At 42.2% G+C, this 19,361-nt stretch overlaps 2 protein-coding genes across 2 annotated transcripts; both read left to right on the top strand.

Annotated features, from left to right (window-relative positions):
• Positions 1–7,057: 7,057 nt before the first annotated feature.
• Positions 7,058–8,113, top strand: LOC307139192 (uncharacterized protein; the record flags this gene model as incomplete). Its single annotated transcript, XM_079838082.1, has 1 exon — positions 7,058–8,113. One exon carries the CDS (start codon positions 7,058–7,060, stop codon positions 8,111–8,113), a length of 1,056 nt encoding a protein of 351 aa, XP_079694208.1.
• A 7,264-nt stretch (positions 8,114–15,377) lies between these two features.
• On the top strand, positions 15,378–16,244 carry LOC307139191 (C-C chemokine receptor type 5-like; the record flags this gene model as incomplete). Its single annotated transcript, XM_079838081.1, has 1 exon — positions 15,378–16,244. The coding sequence occupies exon 1, from the start codon at positions 15,459–15,461 to the stop codon at positions 16,242–16,244; it is 786 nt and encodes a 261-aa protein (XP_079694207.1). The 5' UTR covers positions 15,378–15,458.
• Between the last annotated feature and the right edge of the window lie 3,117 nt (positions 16,245–19,361).

Genomic DNA, 19,361 nt, shown 5'->3' with positions numbered 1-19,361 from the left:
CCTGCCAGGCCTCCCTGAGGGGTAGGCTCCCAGTCTGGGTTTCCTTCGCTCAGGAGTTAGGCCCTATTTGGCCTCCCTGAGAGCCTGCTGTGGTCAGCAGGCACTGCTTGGTCTCCCCTGAGGGGGCACCATAGGCATTAAGTCCCTCGACGGCTGGTACGAGCTGCTGAATAGGTGGTAGGCGCTACTGGGCCTCCCTATGGGCCTGCTGTGGGGTAAGCAGGCCCACTTGACCTCCTCTGCGGATGGCGTTCCTGGGCCCCAGTCACTGGATGGCTAGCACGAGTGTTAGTAGGTAGTAGGCCTCATCCGGCCTCCCTGAGTGACCTCCCTGGAGGCAAACTCCCGGTTCCCAGCCACTGTGGCGGTGAGCATGAAGTGCTATGAGTAGCACCTTCTGCTATCAGGTGGTAGGCATGGTGGCCTCCCTGACGATGAGCTCACGGTTCCCGGTCGCTGTGGTAATGAGCATGGAGCGCTATGGATAAGCACTTTCTGCCGTTGGTTGGTAGGCTCTGTGGCCTCCCTGACGACGAGCTCTCGGTTCCTGGTCGCCGTAGCAATGAGCATGGAATGTTACGAGTAGCATGTCCTGCTATCAGTTGGTAGGCACTGTTGCCTCCCTGAGGGCGAGCTCCCGGCTTCCGGTCGACTATGGCAATGAGCGCGAAGTGCTTCGAGTAGCATGCTCCGCTATCAGGTTGGTAGGCATTATGGCCTCCCTGAGAGCAAGCTCCCGGTTCCCAGTCACTGTGGCAATGAGCGTGATGTGCTATGAGTAGCACGTTTTGCTTTCAGTTGGTAGGCACGGTTGCCTCCCTGAAAGAGAGCTCCCGATTCTCAGGCGCTGAGACAACTGGCGAAACAAAACGCTAGGCGTGGCGTGCTCTGCTATCAGGTGGTAGGCATTGTTGCCTCCCTGAAAACGAGCCCCTGTTTCTCAGGCGCGAGAGTGAGACGGTTAGCGAAGCACGACGGACGGCATGCTCTGCTACCAGGTGGAGGCATTGCGCCTCCCTGGAATCGTTCCCCGGTCCCCAGTTTCGGTAACGGATCGTAGCATGGGCTGCTATCAGGCAAAGCTGCACGGGCTTCCCTGAGGGGATTCGCTTTGGAGTAGTAGGCCCACGTGGCCTCCTCTGAGGGCACGCTCTGGTCTCGTGGTTCCTGGATAAATCCAGTCAATGAGCAGAGGCCGGCTCCCCGGCCGCTGTGGTGTGCGTAAAGTGCTATAAGTGGCACTTTTTGCTATCAGGTGGTAGGCATGGTACCTCCCTGAAAGCGAGCTCCCGGTCCCCAGCCGCTGTGGTGAGCTTGAAGCGCTATGAGTAGCACATTCAGTTTGGCTGTGAGTGCCCGATGTCTTGCAGTTGGTAGGCCCGCTTGGCCTCCCTGATTAAGCGAGTCCCTGGTCTTCCCAGCTACCTCGAGGGCTAGCACGACTGCGATCAGGTATCAGGCCCGTTTGGCCTTCCTGAGGACGAGCGCTGCTTTGGATGCGCGAGCGGTCTATCAGGTTACCAGGTGGAGGCCTCTCTCGGCCTCCCTGGGGGACGAGTTCCCTAGGCGGGAACACACAACTGGCTTTTTTGCTGACAGCTAGTGGCTACCCGCTATCAGGCGCCGGCCTCTGGCCGTTTGCGAGACCTGAAGGCGGTGTTCTTACCCTAGCACGACGAAGTGTCACTGCGGCTATGTGGTCCCGACAGGACGGGACCTTCATAGTAGGCCTACGGCATGGTTGCCTACCGGGCAGGCTTATGAGCTCCTCTCAAACGAGGGTCTATTGTGAGCTTACAGCCTCCTGGGGCTGATCTATTGGTGGTAGGTCCCGAGGGGCCCCTCCCGATATATTCAGCCTATAAGGCCTTTGGCCTCCTAAGCACGTTCTAAAGTAAGTGCTTGGTAGATCCGAGGATCGAGCGGCTTGACTCCCCTCGCTAGCAAGGGTTTGAAAGCACTTCGCTGAGCGCTGCTCTCCGGGATAACCCGTCTCTGAGGTCCGGCTAGTCGGTGACGCTGCCCTTTCTTGCAGCACCCTAGCGGGATGTCTCTTCGGAGGTGAGTACCAGAGGCTCTGTACTGTACAGACAGGGTTGACCGTATTACGTGTCCCATACTAGACTGGGTCACCTGGTCAGGTCTCCCTGGTGGCATTCGGTGATAATCTCCCGAATAGTGACTGGCATAGGGTTCCCTCGTAGTTCCCTTGCCACGCTCCCTTAAAGGAACCCCTTCTAAGTCGAATGGGTTGGTTCCAGGCCTTCGAGCAAGGCCTGGGAAGGAACTCATGTGTGTGAAGGTTTCCTTCTCAGGCGATAAGCTTGGGCTTTGACCGTAGGGGGCGCTGTCACTGACAGCCTAACGTGACCAGAAGGGGAGTGGTTCAGGCATTTCAGCAAGATTTGCTTGTCTTGACAGTTGTCACTGCCAGTGGGCATGCACTCCCGCCGGCATGGCGGCGTTGGTATATCGTTCCCCGTAGCGTCGAAGCTGACGCAGCGCGAGTTCCCTTTCGAAAGGGAACGTCTCAGGTTACGAATGTAACCATTGTTCCCTGAGAACAGGGAACGAGACGCTGCGTCGCTGTGCCATGCCACAGGGCCTGCCTGCCGAAAACAGTCCCTTCAGACGATTAGATACTGTCATGTTGGCAAGGCGCCCTTATATACTTCCTGGTCGCACCTTGATGACATCAGAGGCTGTCGCCGGTCAATGGAATTGACGTGATTCAATGTGATTTCAGGCACCTGTCACGCCGGAGGCGTTCCCCGTAGCGTCGAAGCTGACGCAGCGTCTCGTTCCCTGTTCTCAGGGAACAATGGTTACATTCGTAACCTGAGACGGTTTATCTAAAAATCACTAATTGCATCTTAGAACTGGAATCTGTTGAACTTAAATGGAAGCTCGGCAGAATTGGAATATCTTTTCCTTTTCGAATAAACACGGTTTAAATAAGATCTAACATTAAGCAACTCATAAAATGTATAATTTTTAAATTCAGAAAAAGTGTGGGGGAAAAAAAACTTTAAAAAACATATTCAGTTTGCTCCATCTATTTATGGTCATGAGCAAGGAAAGTAAAATAATAATTATCCCCAGGGACTGCTTCTGTAAATCTATTTAGCGTAAATGTCAGAAAATCCTGGATGCTACAATTTGGACTATGCCAATAAACAGGCAAATGTCATGAGAAAGAACATGTAAGCTTTGTGATGAGTTATTAAAAGTAATGTGATGAGTAACAGTGATGCAATAGCCAACTTTGTGAAGCAAAATAATGGCACTCAATGTACTCGCACTCTTCACAAGAAAATATAAATTGTGTTATAGTATCTATGGTAAAACCCATCACAAAAACAGCCCTAAACTCGTCTAGAGCTAAAGCGATAGAAACTGGGTCATAGGCTCAACCACAGACCCCAGCCACTACTCCTCCACTTACGCATGATTCAAATTGTGCTCGGCTGTGTTTCTTCCATGATGAGCAGATTTAATGTAGACTACACATAGATTGTCATCACAGCGGTCATTATGATTCAGTGTAATATACCCAGTGTGACCCTTCCAATGAAATTATGTGCAGCATTCTCATATCTGACCAGTTCGGGTGATTAGGTCTTTACTATCCAGTCAAAACATCATGTGATAGACATCGTTTACTCACAGGACATAACGTGACACCTTCTGAGGGACTATCCCTTCTACCATAATGAAACCTGTACTTAGTGTTTTTGCTCGCTGCAAGTTACAGACACTACAGGTAAAAGTGAACACACATATAGTACTCAAACACAACGGCTATGGTATTTACATTGGAAATTACAAGTAGTATCTATGAGAGAGATTTAAAAACTCTTGAGCTGATTTAGCTTTTATGAATACATACACCTCTATAATTTGTTAAAGGGTTAATTCACCCAAAAATGAAAATAATGTAATTTATTACTCACTCTCATGCCGTTCCACACCCGTAAAACCTTCGTTAATCTTCGGAACACAAATTAAGATATTTTTGTTGAAATCCGATGGCTCAGTGAGGCCTGCATAGCCAGCAATGACATTTCCTCTCCCAAGATCCATTAATGTAGCTACTAAAAACATATTTAAATCAGTTCATGTGAGTACAGTGGTTCAATATTAATATTATAAAGCGTCGAGAATATTTATGGTGTGCCAAAAAAAACTAAATAACGACTTATATAGTGATAACCGATTTCAAAACACTGCTTCATGAAGCTTCAGAGCATTTCGAATCAGTGAGTCAAATCATGATTCGGATCTCGTGTCAAACCGCCAAACTACTGAAATCGCGTGACTTTGTCGCTCCGAACCGCTGATTCGATACGCTGATTCGATATGCTCCGAAGCTTCATGAAGTAGTGTTTCATTTTTGGGTGAACTAACCCTTTAAGACAAAATTGGTTGAGGTTCATCTAATAAAACCCACAATTAGTTTGAATGTTAATATATACAATTCACACACACACACACACACACACACACACACACACACACACACACACACACACACACACACACACACACACACACACACACACACACACACACACACACACACACACACACACACACACACACACACACACACACACACACACACACACACAAACAGTCTCAACTTTAAAATGTTGTCATTTTTTAAGAAATTTTAAAAACATACCGTTTTGTGGCTCTTTAAAGGGGTTATGAACTGGCTTTTTTATTTTTTTATACTGTTGTCTGAGGTCAACTTATGACATTTGCATGTTTTTTACATTCAAAAACATCATAATGAATAAGTAATAGGCTATTTTCTACTCTCAGGACATGTGGAAATTGTTTTGAAAGCGTGTGGAGAAACGCTCACAGGGCTCGCAAAATGCCTTTATCAAACAATCCCAATGATTCATCTCTCATCCACCAGCGATTGATTGGAATGTTGAAGTGGAATTTTTTTAATACTTGGCCGGACCGATCGGTGAATTACCGCGACCCATACACACACACACACACACACACACACACACACGCGCAAGAAAGGAATGTTATTTCACTATTTAAGATAGCCCGTCGGCAGGCCGGGCTTGGTGGCCTGTCTGAAAAACACATAGGCCCGTCCCGGGTTGGGCTTTGTGAGCCCTGGCCCATAGCGTTACAAGTCCGAGTCTGATCACGAATTAACCAATAATACCTCAAATAAAGGATTTTCCAGCCTGACATTGCTCGGTAGCACAATCTGTTTAGCTCCACGAGTCGGTGGGCAGGCGTACATATTTATCAGTTTAGGTGGCGTTTCTGCATTCTATGACGTCAATGGTCGACATATTCTGAGATTGAGCGTTTTCTGGGCCTGGTGTCAATAAAAGCTTTTCTTTGACTAACAAGGAAGTTTTCAGCTCCGAAACTTACAGGATATTCTTATATTACGATTAACTTTTATATATTAAAGGCTCAAGGGAAAGTTGATTTCTCAATTCATCACTCCTTTAATGTGTCATGATCGCTGTAGCAGGGACTCGTCGTGATCGTGAACTGATCATCTCTTCCTTCTAGTTCATTGATAAGCATCACATTAACATGAATGAACACTAAAATAAATGTTGATTCAACCATGAAAACCGTCCCAAAAAATAAATAAATATATATATATATATACACTGTGCAGAATTATTAGGCACGTTGATTTTCTGATTATATTTTTTTTCCAGGCTCATCTGACCAATTCCAAACCACAGTTATCCTAATAACTACTATTAATTTAGTTTTTAATTATGTATAAGTGATATATAATTGTTCACGAAGGCTGGAAATGAAAAACACCTTATATTCAGGTGTGCAGAATTATTGGGCATGTTTTCTTTTACAGATAAATTGAGCCAAAAAAGAGATTTAACTCAGACTGAAAAGTCAAAAATTATTAAATGCCCATGAGAAGGATGCAATACTAATGCAATACTAGACATTGCAGTTAAGGCATGACCATTGGACAGTAAAATGCTCGTTGGGTCAGCAGGGTCAGACAAAAACATGTGGCGGAGAAAAGATACCTGTTAACTGCAAAAGAATTAAGAATTAAGGTGAAGAATTAAGTGTGAAACCATCAGGAACCCTTTAGTCTCCAGCGCCACCATTTTTCAGAGCTGCAACCTACCTGGAGTCTCCAGAAGTGCAAGGTGTCAGGATCTTATAAACCCTTTTCCACCAAAGCAGAGCCAGAGCTAATTCAGAGCCAGAGCTAGTCCCAGTTCTTAGTTGGTTCGACTGTGGAGCTTTCTAAGAACCGTTTGCTTTTCCACAAGCCGAGAGCCACAACAGAGCCAGGTCTTACGTCACTGTGTATACGTCATATCTTTCCCAGCAACGCTAGCGCGCCAAGCGCGGTAGCACCAAACACAAACACACCATCAACAATGGCGGACGTTGCGTTGCAATTGATGTTCATGGCTTTGCGGACTTACATCGGCATCCAAACACGGCGGATCCAACGTGTTCGTGCGGCTCGCCGTAATTTGTACAGACGGAGATTACAGGCGAGAGTAACGGTATGTACATAACATTTATTTTTATCAATAAGATATCAACTTTAGCCTCAGCATGTTGCTACCATCCTAGCATCGACTTTGCTTATAATCAATCACATTGTTGTTAAATAAAAATGTATTAAGCATTGGTGTAAGAAGTTTACTGCTTTGTAAAAACTCTACTAGAAGTGCAATTTACCTAAGTAAAAGTATGTCTGTATTATAAGCAAAAGTCACTCACAATATTAAAACCAAAAGTAGTTAATCTGCAGAAAAATGTGTCCATTGTCAGTTGTTCTATTCTATATAATATTTTTAATTATTCTTACTGCTGCTTTAATGTTTAGCCTATATTGCATTGTACTGCTGTTGCCAATTTTTATATCATATATACATACATACATATATATATATACATAAAAAATATATAAAATGCACAGTCCCCCTATTGCCCATAAATGAGACTTTTTTTTTTTTTTTTTAAATCTGTACAGGCAATCTTGCAGCTGAAGGCAAGGAGGAGGTCACCTGTAATGTGGGCATATCCACGATCTGACCACTGGTGGGACACAATTGTTCCGGATTTTACCCCGTTACAATTCATGCAGAATTTCCGTGTGTCCCCAGCATCATTTGAGTATATCTGCAGTCGGGTCAAGCATGTCATGGGGAGAAGGAACACAAACTACCGTTTGTGTGTCCCAATCCGAAAGCGTGTTGCTATTGCCATCTGGAAACTGGCCACGGGTGGTGAATACAGGACCATCAGCCATCTTTTTGGAGTAGGCCTCAGCACTGTGTTTAATTGTGTTCAGGAATTCTGCAACACAGTCATCACGGTGCTGCTTCCTGTCCACATGAAATTTCCTGATGCTGACAAGTTGTTAGAAATGGCCACTTTCTTTAATAATCGTTGGAGAGTTCCACAGTGTGTTGGTGCAATTGATGGCAGCCACATTCCAATAATTGCACCAGAGGACTATCCACGAGACTATTTTAATCGGAAAGGCTGGCATTCTATTGTTCTGCAAGCAGTTGTGGATGGCAAAGGTCTTTTCTGGGATGTTTGTGTTGGCTATCCAGGGAGTGTGCATGACGCCAGAGTGCTCCGACAGTCACATTTGTGGGAGGTCCTAAGTGATGGGGAATTACTTGGGCAAAACAAAGTGACCATCTCTGGCTGTGATGTTGGACATTGCCTGATAGGTGATCCAGCGTACCCCATGCAGAATTGGCTCATGAAGCCCTTTTCCGACACTGGCAGACTGACCCCTGAACAACACACCTACAACTACAGGCTGAGCAGTGCACGATCGGTTGTGGAGATGTCTTTTGGGAGATTAAAAGGACGATGGAGGTGCCTCCTAAAAAGAAACGACTGCAAGCTGGAGCTGAGCAAGAGGATGGCACTGACCTGCTGTGTGCTCCATAACATTTGTGAGGAACATGGTGACAATTTCACTGAAGAGCACCCAGACAGGACTGTAAACATTCAGCCTCCTGTCCAGACAGTACCTGAGCATGCTAACGCAGAAGGGGCCGACGTCAGAGCTGCATTAATGATGCATTTTAACGGAGGGAACGAGTGATTCTTTCAATACAACAATTCCATATTTTTGTAACACCGCCATTTGTGTTTAAGGACATCTGGACTGTCATAAATTGTATTATGTATTATTCTCTTCCATTGATTAAAAAACTGAACCAGACATTTGTATTAAGAAACATGTTTATTTAAACCAAAAAAAACTAATACAAATATTTATCAAACAGTGCAAAATGTAAAAATGTAAAGTGCAGTAAATAAATTGTAAATAATTTAAATAAAAAGTGTACATAAAAAGAAACCAAAAACACTGGTGATGTGCAATTCTTGTGCAGTTCTTTGTGCAAATTTTTGGCGCTCATTTGTGCAATTTTTGGGCGCTCATTTTTGCACTTGTGCCTCCATTACGGCCACCATGCGCCCCATGAGTCCAAGCAGCGAATGTGTGTCCGCTCGCATGTCCTGCCGCAAGGCATCGTCCAGGTCTTTGCTGTGCTGCAAAAACCTCTCATCTGCCCTTTCTAAATACTGCACCAGTTCTGAAGTGCTGTCTCTCTTCCTTTTTCCTGTGTAAAACAATAATAGCAGATGACAGATCAATGTGTTGTCATAGCATTGCAAAAAAAAAAAAAAATTCTGCAGGGAAATATGCGTATGCATCTGCTATATGATTAAATACTATTTTATATTATAGCATTATACATCACTATCACTTCACATTTTGCTCACGTCCCATATTATTTCCTACGCATAATATTGTATAAAGCAAGTTAATGTAATTTATGTTACATATCAAAGCATTTTGTGTTGATGTTCATTAAGTTAAATGAAGGGAAAAAACGTTATTTCCGTATCTTTTAGATACATACATACACATGTGTGTATATATATATATATATATATATACACACACACACACACACACACACACACACACACACACACACACACACACACACACACACACTTGCATATACATACACACACACATAGAATGTTTGCATAGTGTACGGTGTGCCCATTTGCACAGAAAGTCTTACCCCGTTCAGAAGATGTAACGTTATCCCCAGAACTGCTACACGACGGCGTGGGAGAGCTGCAGCCCAGCGGTGGCGGTAACGCGACGGTTTCATCACCATCGTTGATGGCAGACAATTCTATAAACAAAAACAAGACAGTGCATCAATAAAAAACACTTTTTTTGTCCACAGTTTTTTATACACGGTTCTGCTGATACTTTAAACAATGAAATCACAGATACAACTATCCTAGCTATCAACATTGCAAACACTAATATGAGTAATTAGTACCTTGCTAAACATCTAAAAACACAACTGACTGGGAACAAGTAAAATATTGTAAAAACAGAACTTACCAGGATCAGTGCAACTTTGCTGCAGCGAATCATCCGCCATGGCCTCGAGCACTATTGTCGCCGAATTCAGTGCCCCAGTCACCTGGCATGCCGGTCGATCGCCGAGGACCGAGTCGAGGACGTTGAAATGGGGGTTTCGGCGTGGGCGACCATTGCCGCTTCTACCGAGATCCTTTTTTTGGTCCCTGTAGTCTTTTTTTAGTTTTTTCAGTTTGTTGCTTATCTGGACGATGTTCCTGTCGAACCCCGCTGTAGCCATGTCCCGCTGGATCTGCTGTAAAACTGGTTTCGTCCGTGAAGCCCCGTCTAGTTTACTCTGGACTTCTGCAGAGGACCAGAGTGCTAAAAAGCAGCTAATTTCCTCCTCGGACCACTGTTGCTTTTGTCTAAGCGCGTCCATTGTTGTGTTTAGGGTTAGCTGCTAATTCAAAAATGGCGGTCACAAGTTTGTGGTCTTGTTGGTCATGGTAACCCCGCCCCCAGCCGCTGACGTAGGCGGTTCTTACTTCTAGCCCTGTTCTAGCCCAGCAATGTTTTGGTGCTACTTAAGAACCACTTTTCCTGGCTCCGAGGTGGTGCTTTCGGTGTGGAAACACAAAGAACCGATTTGAAACTAGGCTCTGGCTCCGATCTAGCTCTGGCTCTGCTTTGGTGGAAAAGGGGTATTAGAGACTTAAAGCAGCACTAGGTAGGTTTTGCTCTTGGGGTCCCCCTACAGTTGGGAAACAGTATTGTCCTCTACTACTGTCGTAAACTCTGTCATCCTTCATCAGGGGATGCATCGCACGTGCATTTGTTGACATGACAACCATGATGCCGCATTCACACGGGGCTTCTGCGTCAATGCTTCTCGGCCCGCGTGAATGCGGCGTGATAGCCCTGAACACTGCAGCAGGAGTTCACATGCAGGTGTTCTGCTTGCGTCGTGTGTGAAATGTCTTCATCCCAGGTACAGTGGCACATGTTTCAGCATGTCATATGAATATAATTTCATGGGTTTTATTTTTTTTCAAATGCCAAATGATCGCGATGCTCACGTTTACAAGCCAGCGTCATTATAGTAGCCTAGTCTATTGGTTACCATTTTACGGAATCTATATGATACTTCAATTCAATGTAATAACCATATATCGTCAATATTATAATATCAAGCTACAATAGATTAATCTGCAAATTTGAAAAATCGATTTGCATTATAGCTTGAGGCAAGACAAATAAACAAATATCACAGACATGTTAGGTATCCTAAAATATGATTTTGTACGTCTTATGTATTTACTTGCAAGAATGTAGCCCCTCCTCCTTCAGCTCACACGAACGAGCAAACGCTGGCCCAATGTTGATCCTCGTCCTGCCTTTAATCCGATCACTTTCTCGTTTCCTCTTTTTGCTTTCCTCCGACAAAACCTTTGCTTTCTTATTTTTCTGTGCTGCTTCGGCCATGCCTATAACATTCGGCAAACAAATGATAGTTGGGCTCGCACGTCCGAATTTAAGGAAGTGGGGGTGGTGGTGGAAGTGACGTATATATGCCATAAAGCAGTCGAATTTTGTAGTTCTTTTTGTTCTCGGGTTACTACCCGAAACCAGAAGTTTAAAAGTACGATTAAAAACGATACAGACCCCGTCAGGCTATGGCAGATGCGTCATTCAACCTATTGTAAGTCGATGTATCATCACAAGAGTCTTGAAAACATATTATGAAAGTTGAAAAGTTACCTAGTGCTGCTTTAAATTAGGTAAAGAATCCTAAAAAATGACCCCCACTAAATAAGAATCACAAGCTGAAGTGTTGTAAAATACACGGGGGAGGGCTCTGAGCTCCGAACCTGGAGTACTCCCCTTCCTTGACTGGGATAGATATAGCCAAGAGTGAGGTGATGGGGTGGTGGAGGGATGATGTGAAACTTGTCACGGGACAGAGGTGAGAGATGGCTAAATATACCGGCTTCCTCTTGAGCTGATTGGTTGATTACCTGAACATGCTCCTCCCAAACTTAATTTAGGGATATGTTATGGTGCGGCTAGACCTTCAAACCCTACTTTCCTACATCTAAAGAGGGTTAACTGGATACCCCATTGGCTTTGCTGTGAGCAGCCTCTCATTCAGGGACTTGAAGAGCACATCTCTTCAAATTACGTAGTAAAAAGTAAAAAGATCCATGATTTGTCTAAAGGAGACATTGTTTTATTTTTTTTCATAGAGAAATTTCAGGCAAGATAGTATGATAAAGGACATTGTTTTGTTTTTCATTGGTACAGGTTGCCTTATTCACCATGACAGAGTTTGCTCTGTAGGCAGATACCATGAACTCTGAGTCTCCATGGATAACAAGTCCAATGTCTGGGTACATTGTACAAAGCAAGTCAAATGAGGCAATTAGATGTTCAATGAGTTACATACTGATATGGTAACTGTGGCGGTGAATACACCACACACACACAGCAACAGCATATACAGTATGTGCCATGGAAGTCTCAAAGGTCTCACCTTCACCCACAGGCTGTCCAATCCTGCTCCTGGAAGTCCACTGTCCTGCAAAGTTTAGCTCCAACCCCAATTAAAACACACCTAAACCAGCTAATCAAGGTCTCACACATACTAGAAACTTCTAGGCTGGTGTGTTTTTCCATTCCTTAATCCAAACAATAGGTGGACTAGTGAGGTTTAAAATTTTCTACTAACCACAATCTTGTGCAAAATGTTGTTACCCCCTCTACTGCCAGGATTATGTCTAGTTTTCTCATGTGTCTTGGTTTTATGTTAACTCTTAGGGGCCTTTTACACAACACTAAAAACAGAAAGCTTTTTATACGTTTTGGCAGTTCATTAACAAGACAACAACGTTTTGGGGGCCTAAAAAATGTGTTTCAAAGTACGTTTTTGAAAATGATACTGTTATCCGTGTAAAAAAAAAAATCTGTAAAAATGGTGATGTAATGCAAAAAACATATTATGTGTTCAGTCTATAGGGGCGTAGGTTCTCTTTACAAACTGACCTCGCCAACTACTTATCACAGATTGCTCTGAGACTTTGGTAAGATCCAAGCACAGCTTTATTGGAAAATCCAGAATCATAGTTATATGCCAGGCAAACGGTCAAAACATTTGCAAACAATCCACAAAAACGAGACAAGAGAGAGTGCTCAGACAAGCAGTGCGACAACTACAAAGACTCAATGAGAAATGACAGAGAGAACATGGTATATAAGTAGGTTGAGACAAACAATGTAATGATAAACAGGTGAATGCAATAATTCATTGCAGAGTCCAGGCAAATGATTATGGGGACTGAAGTTCATGGCAAAGGTCAGGGAAGGACTGCCCTCTAGTGGTCAACAGCATAAAGCATTTATTCTAATGCAGTGGTTCTTAATCCTGGTGACATTTTGTATGTCTCCCCTATTTAACATACCGGATTCAGATCATCAGCTTGTTAGAACGCCATCGAATGTGAGCATTTGCCCACTCAAGACTGTTACGACGACGAACTGCAGTCAGGTCGAGACCCCGATGAGGATGACGAGCATGCAGATGAGCTTTCCTGAGACGGTTTCGGACAGTTTTTGCAGAAATTATTTGGTTATGCAAACCGATTGTTGCAGGGTGGCTGGTCTCAGACGATCTTGGAGGTGAAGATGCTGGATGTGGAGGTCCTGGGCTGGTGTGGTTACACGTGGTCTGCAGTTGTGAGGCCGGTTGGATGTGCTGCCAAATTCTCTGAAACGCCTTTGGAGACAGTTTATGGTAGATAAATGAACATTCAATTCACAGGCAACAGCTCTGGTGGACATTCCTGCAGTCAGCATGCCAATTGCTCCCTCAAAACTTGCGACATCTGTGGCATTGTGCTGTGTGATAAAACTGCACATTTTAGAGTGGCTTTTTATTGTGGCCAGCCTAAGGCCCACCTGTGCAATAATCATGCTGTCTAATCAGCATCTTGATATGCCACACCTGTGAGGTGGATGGATTATCTCTGCAAGGAGAAGTGCTCACTAACACAGATTTAGTGAGCAATATTTGAGAGAAATAGACCATTGAAAAAGTCTTAGATCTTTGAGTTTAGCTCATGAAAAATGGGGGCAAAAATTTATGTGTTGCGTTTATAATTTTGTTCAGTGTATATATTATATAATCATATAAACAAATGAAATACTTAAAATGTAATCAATTTAATTGGTTGAAAATTATGGCAGTTGCCCATGATAGTGTAAACAAATCAGCTGCAAATAAATAAATAGCCCATAATAAAGCCCAAATGTGGCCCATATGGTAGCCTCAAATAAGTAAGGGATAATCCCCGGCTAGCCATGCATTAAAGGATTTTAATGCACGACGTAGAGGCGAAGAACCACCCGACGCAAAGCGGAGTATTTGCGTCCAGCGGTAGACTGAACAGAGGCATAAAACTCCCGCAAATGTCTCATTTAAAAGAGAAGCAGAGTAGGTCTCGACATCACAATTGTTCTGACTTTGGCGCAAAAAGTCACTGAAAGTGTTAGGCAATTTAGTTGTCTTTTTCGTATTGAACTCATCTTTGTCATCTTCTATCTTATCTAGCTCTGCCGGTGTTAATTCTTTGTGCCGCTTTTTGTCATTCAACGTCTTCTCCAAGTCTTCTATTTCGTCTTGTGCCTGGGCCCATTTATCAAAATTGCCATATTCACCATTCAAATTAAACGATATGCAAAAATCATCCATTTAGCCAACATAAATAAACGTTTTAATATATGTCTCTCACGCTGTTTGCAAGCGTAACTGTGTTATGGTTATCAATGTTTATAGTGGCGGATTCATTTTGAACTGTAATCAAACTGAATGGGAACTACCTGTGCATTAAACGGTTTTACTGCACACCTTCCAGCCAATCAGAATCGAGTATTTAAACAGACCAAGGTATAAACAATAATGGGCAACCTAACTGGGGCCTACATTCAGCCCATTGAAGTGCCCACTCTGACCCCATGCCTAGGTGATGCTCGTATAACCCAGATAAAACCCACGTGGAGCCCACATTGACATGTTTGCTGGGCAACTATGGCTGCTTACATATACTGAAAGTTCGGTCAGTTTTTGTAACTGAAAATGTAGGTTATCTCTTGTGTCTCCAAGTGACACAAACCAAGCCTTAAATAATCATTGGCTGCCACTCATGACAATTAACCAGTGCTAAGGAGGGGCTTAAGCTACCCTACCACATTTTGTACTAATGCCTTAGGTGATCTATTTGCAGCATTACTATGATAACTTCTGTCTCCCTGTTTGCCTAACAAAGTATAGGAACACCTCTGGTTCTCTGATTATGAATTCTACAGCTGCCTTACTGAGGTAAGACCAAACATTATCTCCAAATGTAGTTCAATGAGTTCATGACTGTTGTTCTGATAAAGTCAAGTCACATGTATTTATATAGCACGTTTTACAATAAAGTGTTTCAATGCAGATTCACAGTAAAACAAATCAGTACTGAGTTGCAGAGTACCTTAATTATGAAATGAAAAACAATTTCAACTGTAAAGCAACTCTAAAAATGTGTCATTATTCAGCTCAAATCTGTTCAGTGTTGATTAAGTTGAGTTGATGATTACGTTCATTGAAGGTCCATTTGCACTGTATAATAAGATTCTTAGCCTTTTTTGTCATGAACAGGACCACCACTGCACAGCCGCCAAGGACTGGGGTGGTAACCAACAGCACCCTCGATCTAAATGATCATGGATCATCCAGGTGAGGTCATATTACTTTTATTAGTCACAATTCAAGGAGGAGCTCTGATTTGCTTATTGATTTGTTTTTTCCCCTTCATGTTCAAGTGTGAATGGACGACATGCTGATGAACAATATACCAGTGCACAATATGACAATTCTGAGTTCTATGATGAAAATATTGATCCATCTGTGTATTCCTGTGTTTATGGATGTTATGGAGCTAGCTTCTTCCCTGTGTTATATTCCCTGTTTTTTGTGGTGGGCTTTCTGGGGAACATACTTGTGGTCTGGGTGGTCTTGATGGGTGTGAAGCTGAGAAGCATGACTGACATCTGTCTCCTGAACCTGGCTATAGCTGACCTGCTGCTGGTCTCCTCTCTTCCCTTCCTGGCACACTATGCCAGAGATCAGTGGGTCTTTGGAGGTTTTATGTGCACTATGGTCCTCAGTGTTTACTACATTGGATTCTACAGTGGGATATTCTTTATTGTACTGATGAGTGTTGATCGATACTTAGCTGTGGTTCATGCTGTGTTTGCCTTGAGAGTCAGAACAAGGAGATATGGGATCTTTGCCAGTTTGGTCATATGGAGCATTGCTGTTTTTGCATCCTTTCCTGAGTTGATATACCTGAAAGCCACAGGCATAAATAATAACATTTATTGTACACATTATCCAACACATGATAAAAGTTCTTATCAATATTCAAAGACAATTGGTATCTTTAAAATGAATATCATGGGTTTAATTCTCCCACTTATTGTTATTGGATATTGTTACTCAATGATTCTGAAGAGACTCAGGACAGTTCGCTCTTCCAGGAGGCAGGCCATACGTCTTGTCTCCGTGGTAATGGTGGTCTTCTTCTGCTGTTGGGCTCCATACAATGTTGCATCTTTTATGAAAGCCTTGGAACTGAATGGACTCATAACACAGTCCTGTGACAGCAGCAAGGCAATCGGTCTGAGTCTGCAAATCACAGAAGCTTTGGCTTACTCACACAGCTGCCTGAATCCAGTTCTCTATGTGTTTGTGGGAGAGAAATTTAGGAGGCATCTTTTCAGACTCCCTTCAGCACCTGACTGAAGGGTGACTGAACACAAAGGAAGATATTTGTAAGAATGTTTGTAACCAAGCAGATCTCGGCAGCCATTGACTACCATAGTGGGGAAAAATACTATGGTAGTCAATGAAATCTTACAAACATTCTTCCAAATATCTTCCTTTGTGTTCAGCAGAACAAAGAAACTCATACAGGTTTGAAACAACTTGAGGGTGAGTAAAGGATGACAGAATTTTCATTTTTGGGTGGACTATCCCTTTAAGTTTCTCACTGTCTTCATTTTGGATGAGGATAATGTGCTATTTAATTAAATAAAGCTAATAAATGTATCAAATGTAATAAAAGAGCAATGTTTTGTATTCGCGTTTTCTTGGCAGTATTGTTAAAAACGTCACATCAGTAGCCGGCAAGTCTGTAATCCTTGCGACACGCATTTCTATTTTTTTGTATGTTATACAAACCAACCAACTACATAATAGCGCAAAAAGAAGGGGGGCCCCTATAATTGTCACCACCTTTCGACGGCCCTGGTGCTGGGACACACTCACAGCCAATTTCATCATATCCAATCCAACCTAACCTGCATGTCTTTGGACTGTGGGGGTAATCAGAGCACCCAGAGGAAACCCACACAGAACAGACTCCTGGACCTTCTTTCTCTGAGGCAACAGTGCTACCACCAAGCCACCAGGCCTTTCCCCTAGGTCCTTAACTGACTTAGGTTGCCAGCCATTCATTCCCACAATCTATAGAAATGGATCCGTTTAACTTTTTCTTGCTCTAAAAATGACCTCTTGGCACCCGTGATATTTTAAAAGTAGCGAGAATCGAGGATGGAGGAAGCTTACTAAGGATGCTTGAACCGAGGATGCGGAAGTCTTTTTTTTTTTAAACACCTAACACACACCTAAAAACTTAAATATTAGATGCAAAATTGCTAGATATTTGTCCATTTTTGTCTTGGGAACTAAAATAGCTCTAAATAATAGATGGAGAATCATAGATAATTATATGATTTGCACATGAAAACAAAGACACAGTCACTGTGTAATCTGCATTCGGAAACTGTGGAAAAACATTGTGTACATCTGGTATAAGTCGAATATACATTTCTTAAAGGGTACATAACACACAGTTTCTGCCAATCTCATGTTAACGTTGAGTACCTACAGCGCTGCTGACGGATTCCGTAACCCGAACAAAGCTTGTTGATGGGCGTGCGCTTGCTCTCGCTCTGGTTGATATGCACGCGCTCATCCGGGAGAAGTGCAAACAAACAAAGAATTTCACCCTTTATGACGTCATACAAGCCCATACTCGGAAAAAAACTTTCCGAAACTTGTTTGAATCCTGAAGGAGTGTATTTGGCACAGAAATACTCCAATTAATTTTTTGAAATGTTGGTCATGTTTAGCATGAGAATCCAACTAATTTTAACAGTGTAAATAAGTCAGAATGCATGAAATAGCATTAGACCCCCTCCCCCAAAAATCAATATCCGTTATGGGTGCTGCACATTGATATGATCAGCAGGGCAAAGCTGTTACTATATTTTGCAATACAGCATTGAAAAATCAACATCCAGGAACAGGATTATACATTTATATGTACAAATATTATGTATTTTATAGGAACTATAGGGTCATGTTTTGCTTTCTGAACACTCCAACTAAAATCTTGCTGCTACAAAGGGGATTTTCTCTGCAGTCGAACTGTAAGTCATTTTCAGTCACAAAGCTCTGTAATGTCGCCTCCTTTAGGCCTTAAAAGCAAGTTGGAAGCTGATGAAGCTAACACTCATGTTTCACAAGTTCACACTTACAAAAAAGAATAAATGATATACGTATTTGGTGTGCTGCCTGAGAGAGGGATCGGTAGCCCGAACCCAGAGTACTCCCCCCGTGGTCCTGGCTGTGGGAGTCAGGGTTGTGGAGGAATGCTGAAAACTGTCGAGGAATGACGGTGGGTCAACTGTGTATATATTATATATATATATATATATATATATATATATATATATATATATATATATATATATATATATATATATATATATATATATATATATATAGGCTTCCTCTCATGTTGATAGGATAGATGTGGTAATTGCTGATGACGAGTTGTTTTGGATAGATCCTTTGAACGTGCTCCTCACAAATTTTTATGATAAAACATAATTAAGTTTTTTATTTCATTGAGTATGTGCAGTATGTTAGAAAACCTGCTTCCCACATTGAACCCATACTGTTTTGAGCCTGTGAATATATATTTAGCTGACAATGAACAATCATCAATTGATCTATGTTCCTCAAATATTAGCATTTTTGATCTACATGTTTTGGTTCAGAAGATTAGCTATATATTAGATGCAATAAAAAGTGTTTCTACACTGTATAATGTTTCAAAAGATTTCAGTCATTTTGGCATTGGCATTTTTACGTATTTATTTTTACGTATAGATTAAATTAATGGTCCCACTTTATAACTATGATGAACATTGAAATTAATAATTTGATACAATGTAGCTTAATGTGTACATACTTTTTTTATATTGTACTTATATTTTAAAAATACCTCCATGTAATTACATTAATTACACTATTGATCCCTTCCCTTACACCCAACCCTACCCTTAAATATTAACAACATGCTAAATAATATAAAATATTACATTAGTACACCATATTTGAAGTGTATTAATAACAAACGGAATCGGTTACACTTTATTTTAAGGTGTTCTTGTTACAGAGTAATTATACATTTTAGTACTGAATAATATTAATTAACTGCATGTACTTACTATAGGGTTAGGGTAGGATTAGGGTTTGGTTTAGGGTTAGTTGCATGTAATTATGCATAACGTACTGTTATTACTGGAGTAAGTACATGTAGGCCTAACGTAACAAAGACACTGTCAAATAAAGTTACCGAATTTTCCATTTGCTGTAATTATGCAATTATTTTAGATGCACATGCTTTTGCAAATACACTCTCTTGAGGAAGACATTTTTTTTATTATTTCAGTACAAGACAAATCAGGAAGTTTGCTTGAGTGATTTGTCATTTTATTTAAATTTGGCCAGAATTATTTATACTTGGTAACGATTTTGAAACTTAATAGAGTCCAAATATTGGAAAAA

This window comes from Gobio gobio, assembly GCF_949357685.1.
Source record: "Gobio gobio genome assembly, chromosome: 15".
NCBI classification, from domain to species: Eukaryota; Metazoa; Chordata; class Actinopteri; order Cypriniformes; family Gobionidae; genus Gobio; species Gobio gobio.
Note: the sequence above shows the minus strand (reverse complement) of the source record. Positions and strands in the feature narration are given on the sequence as shown.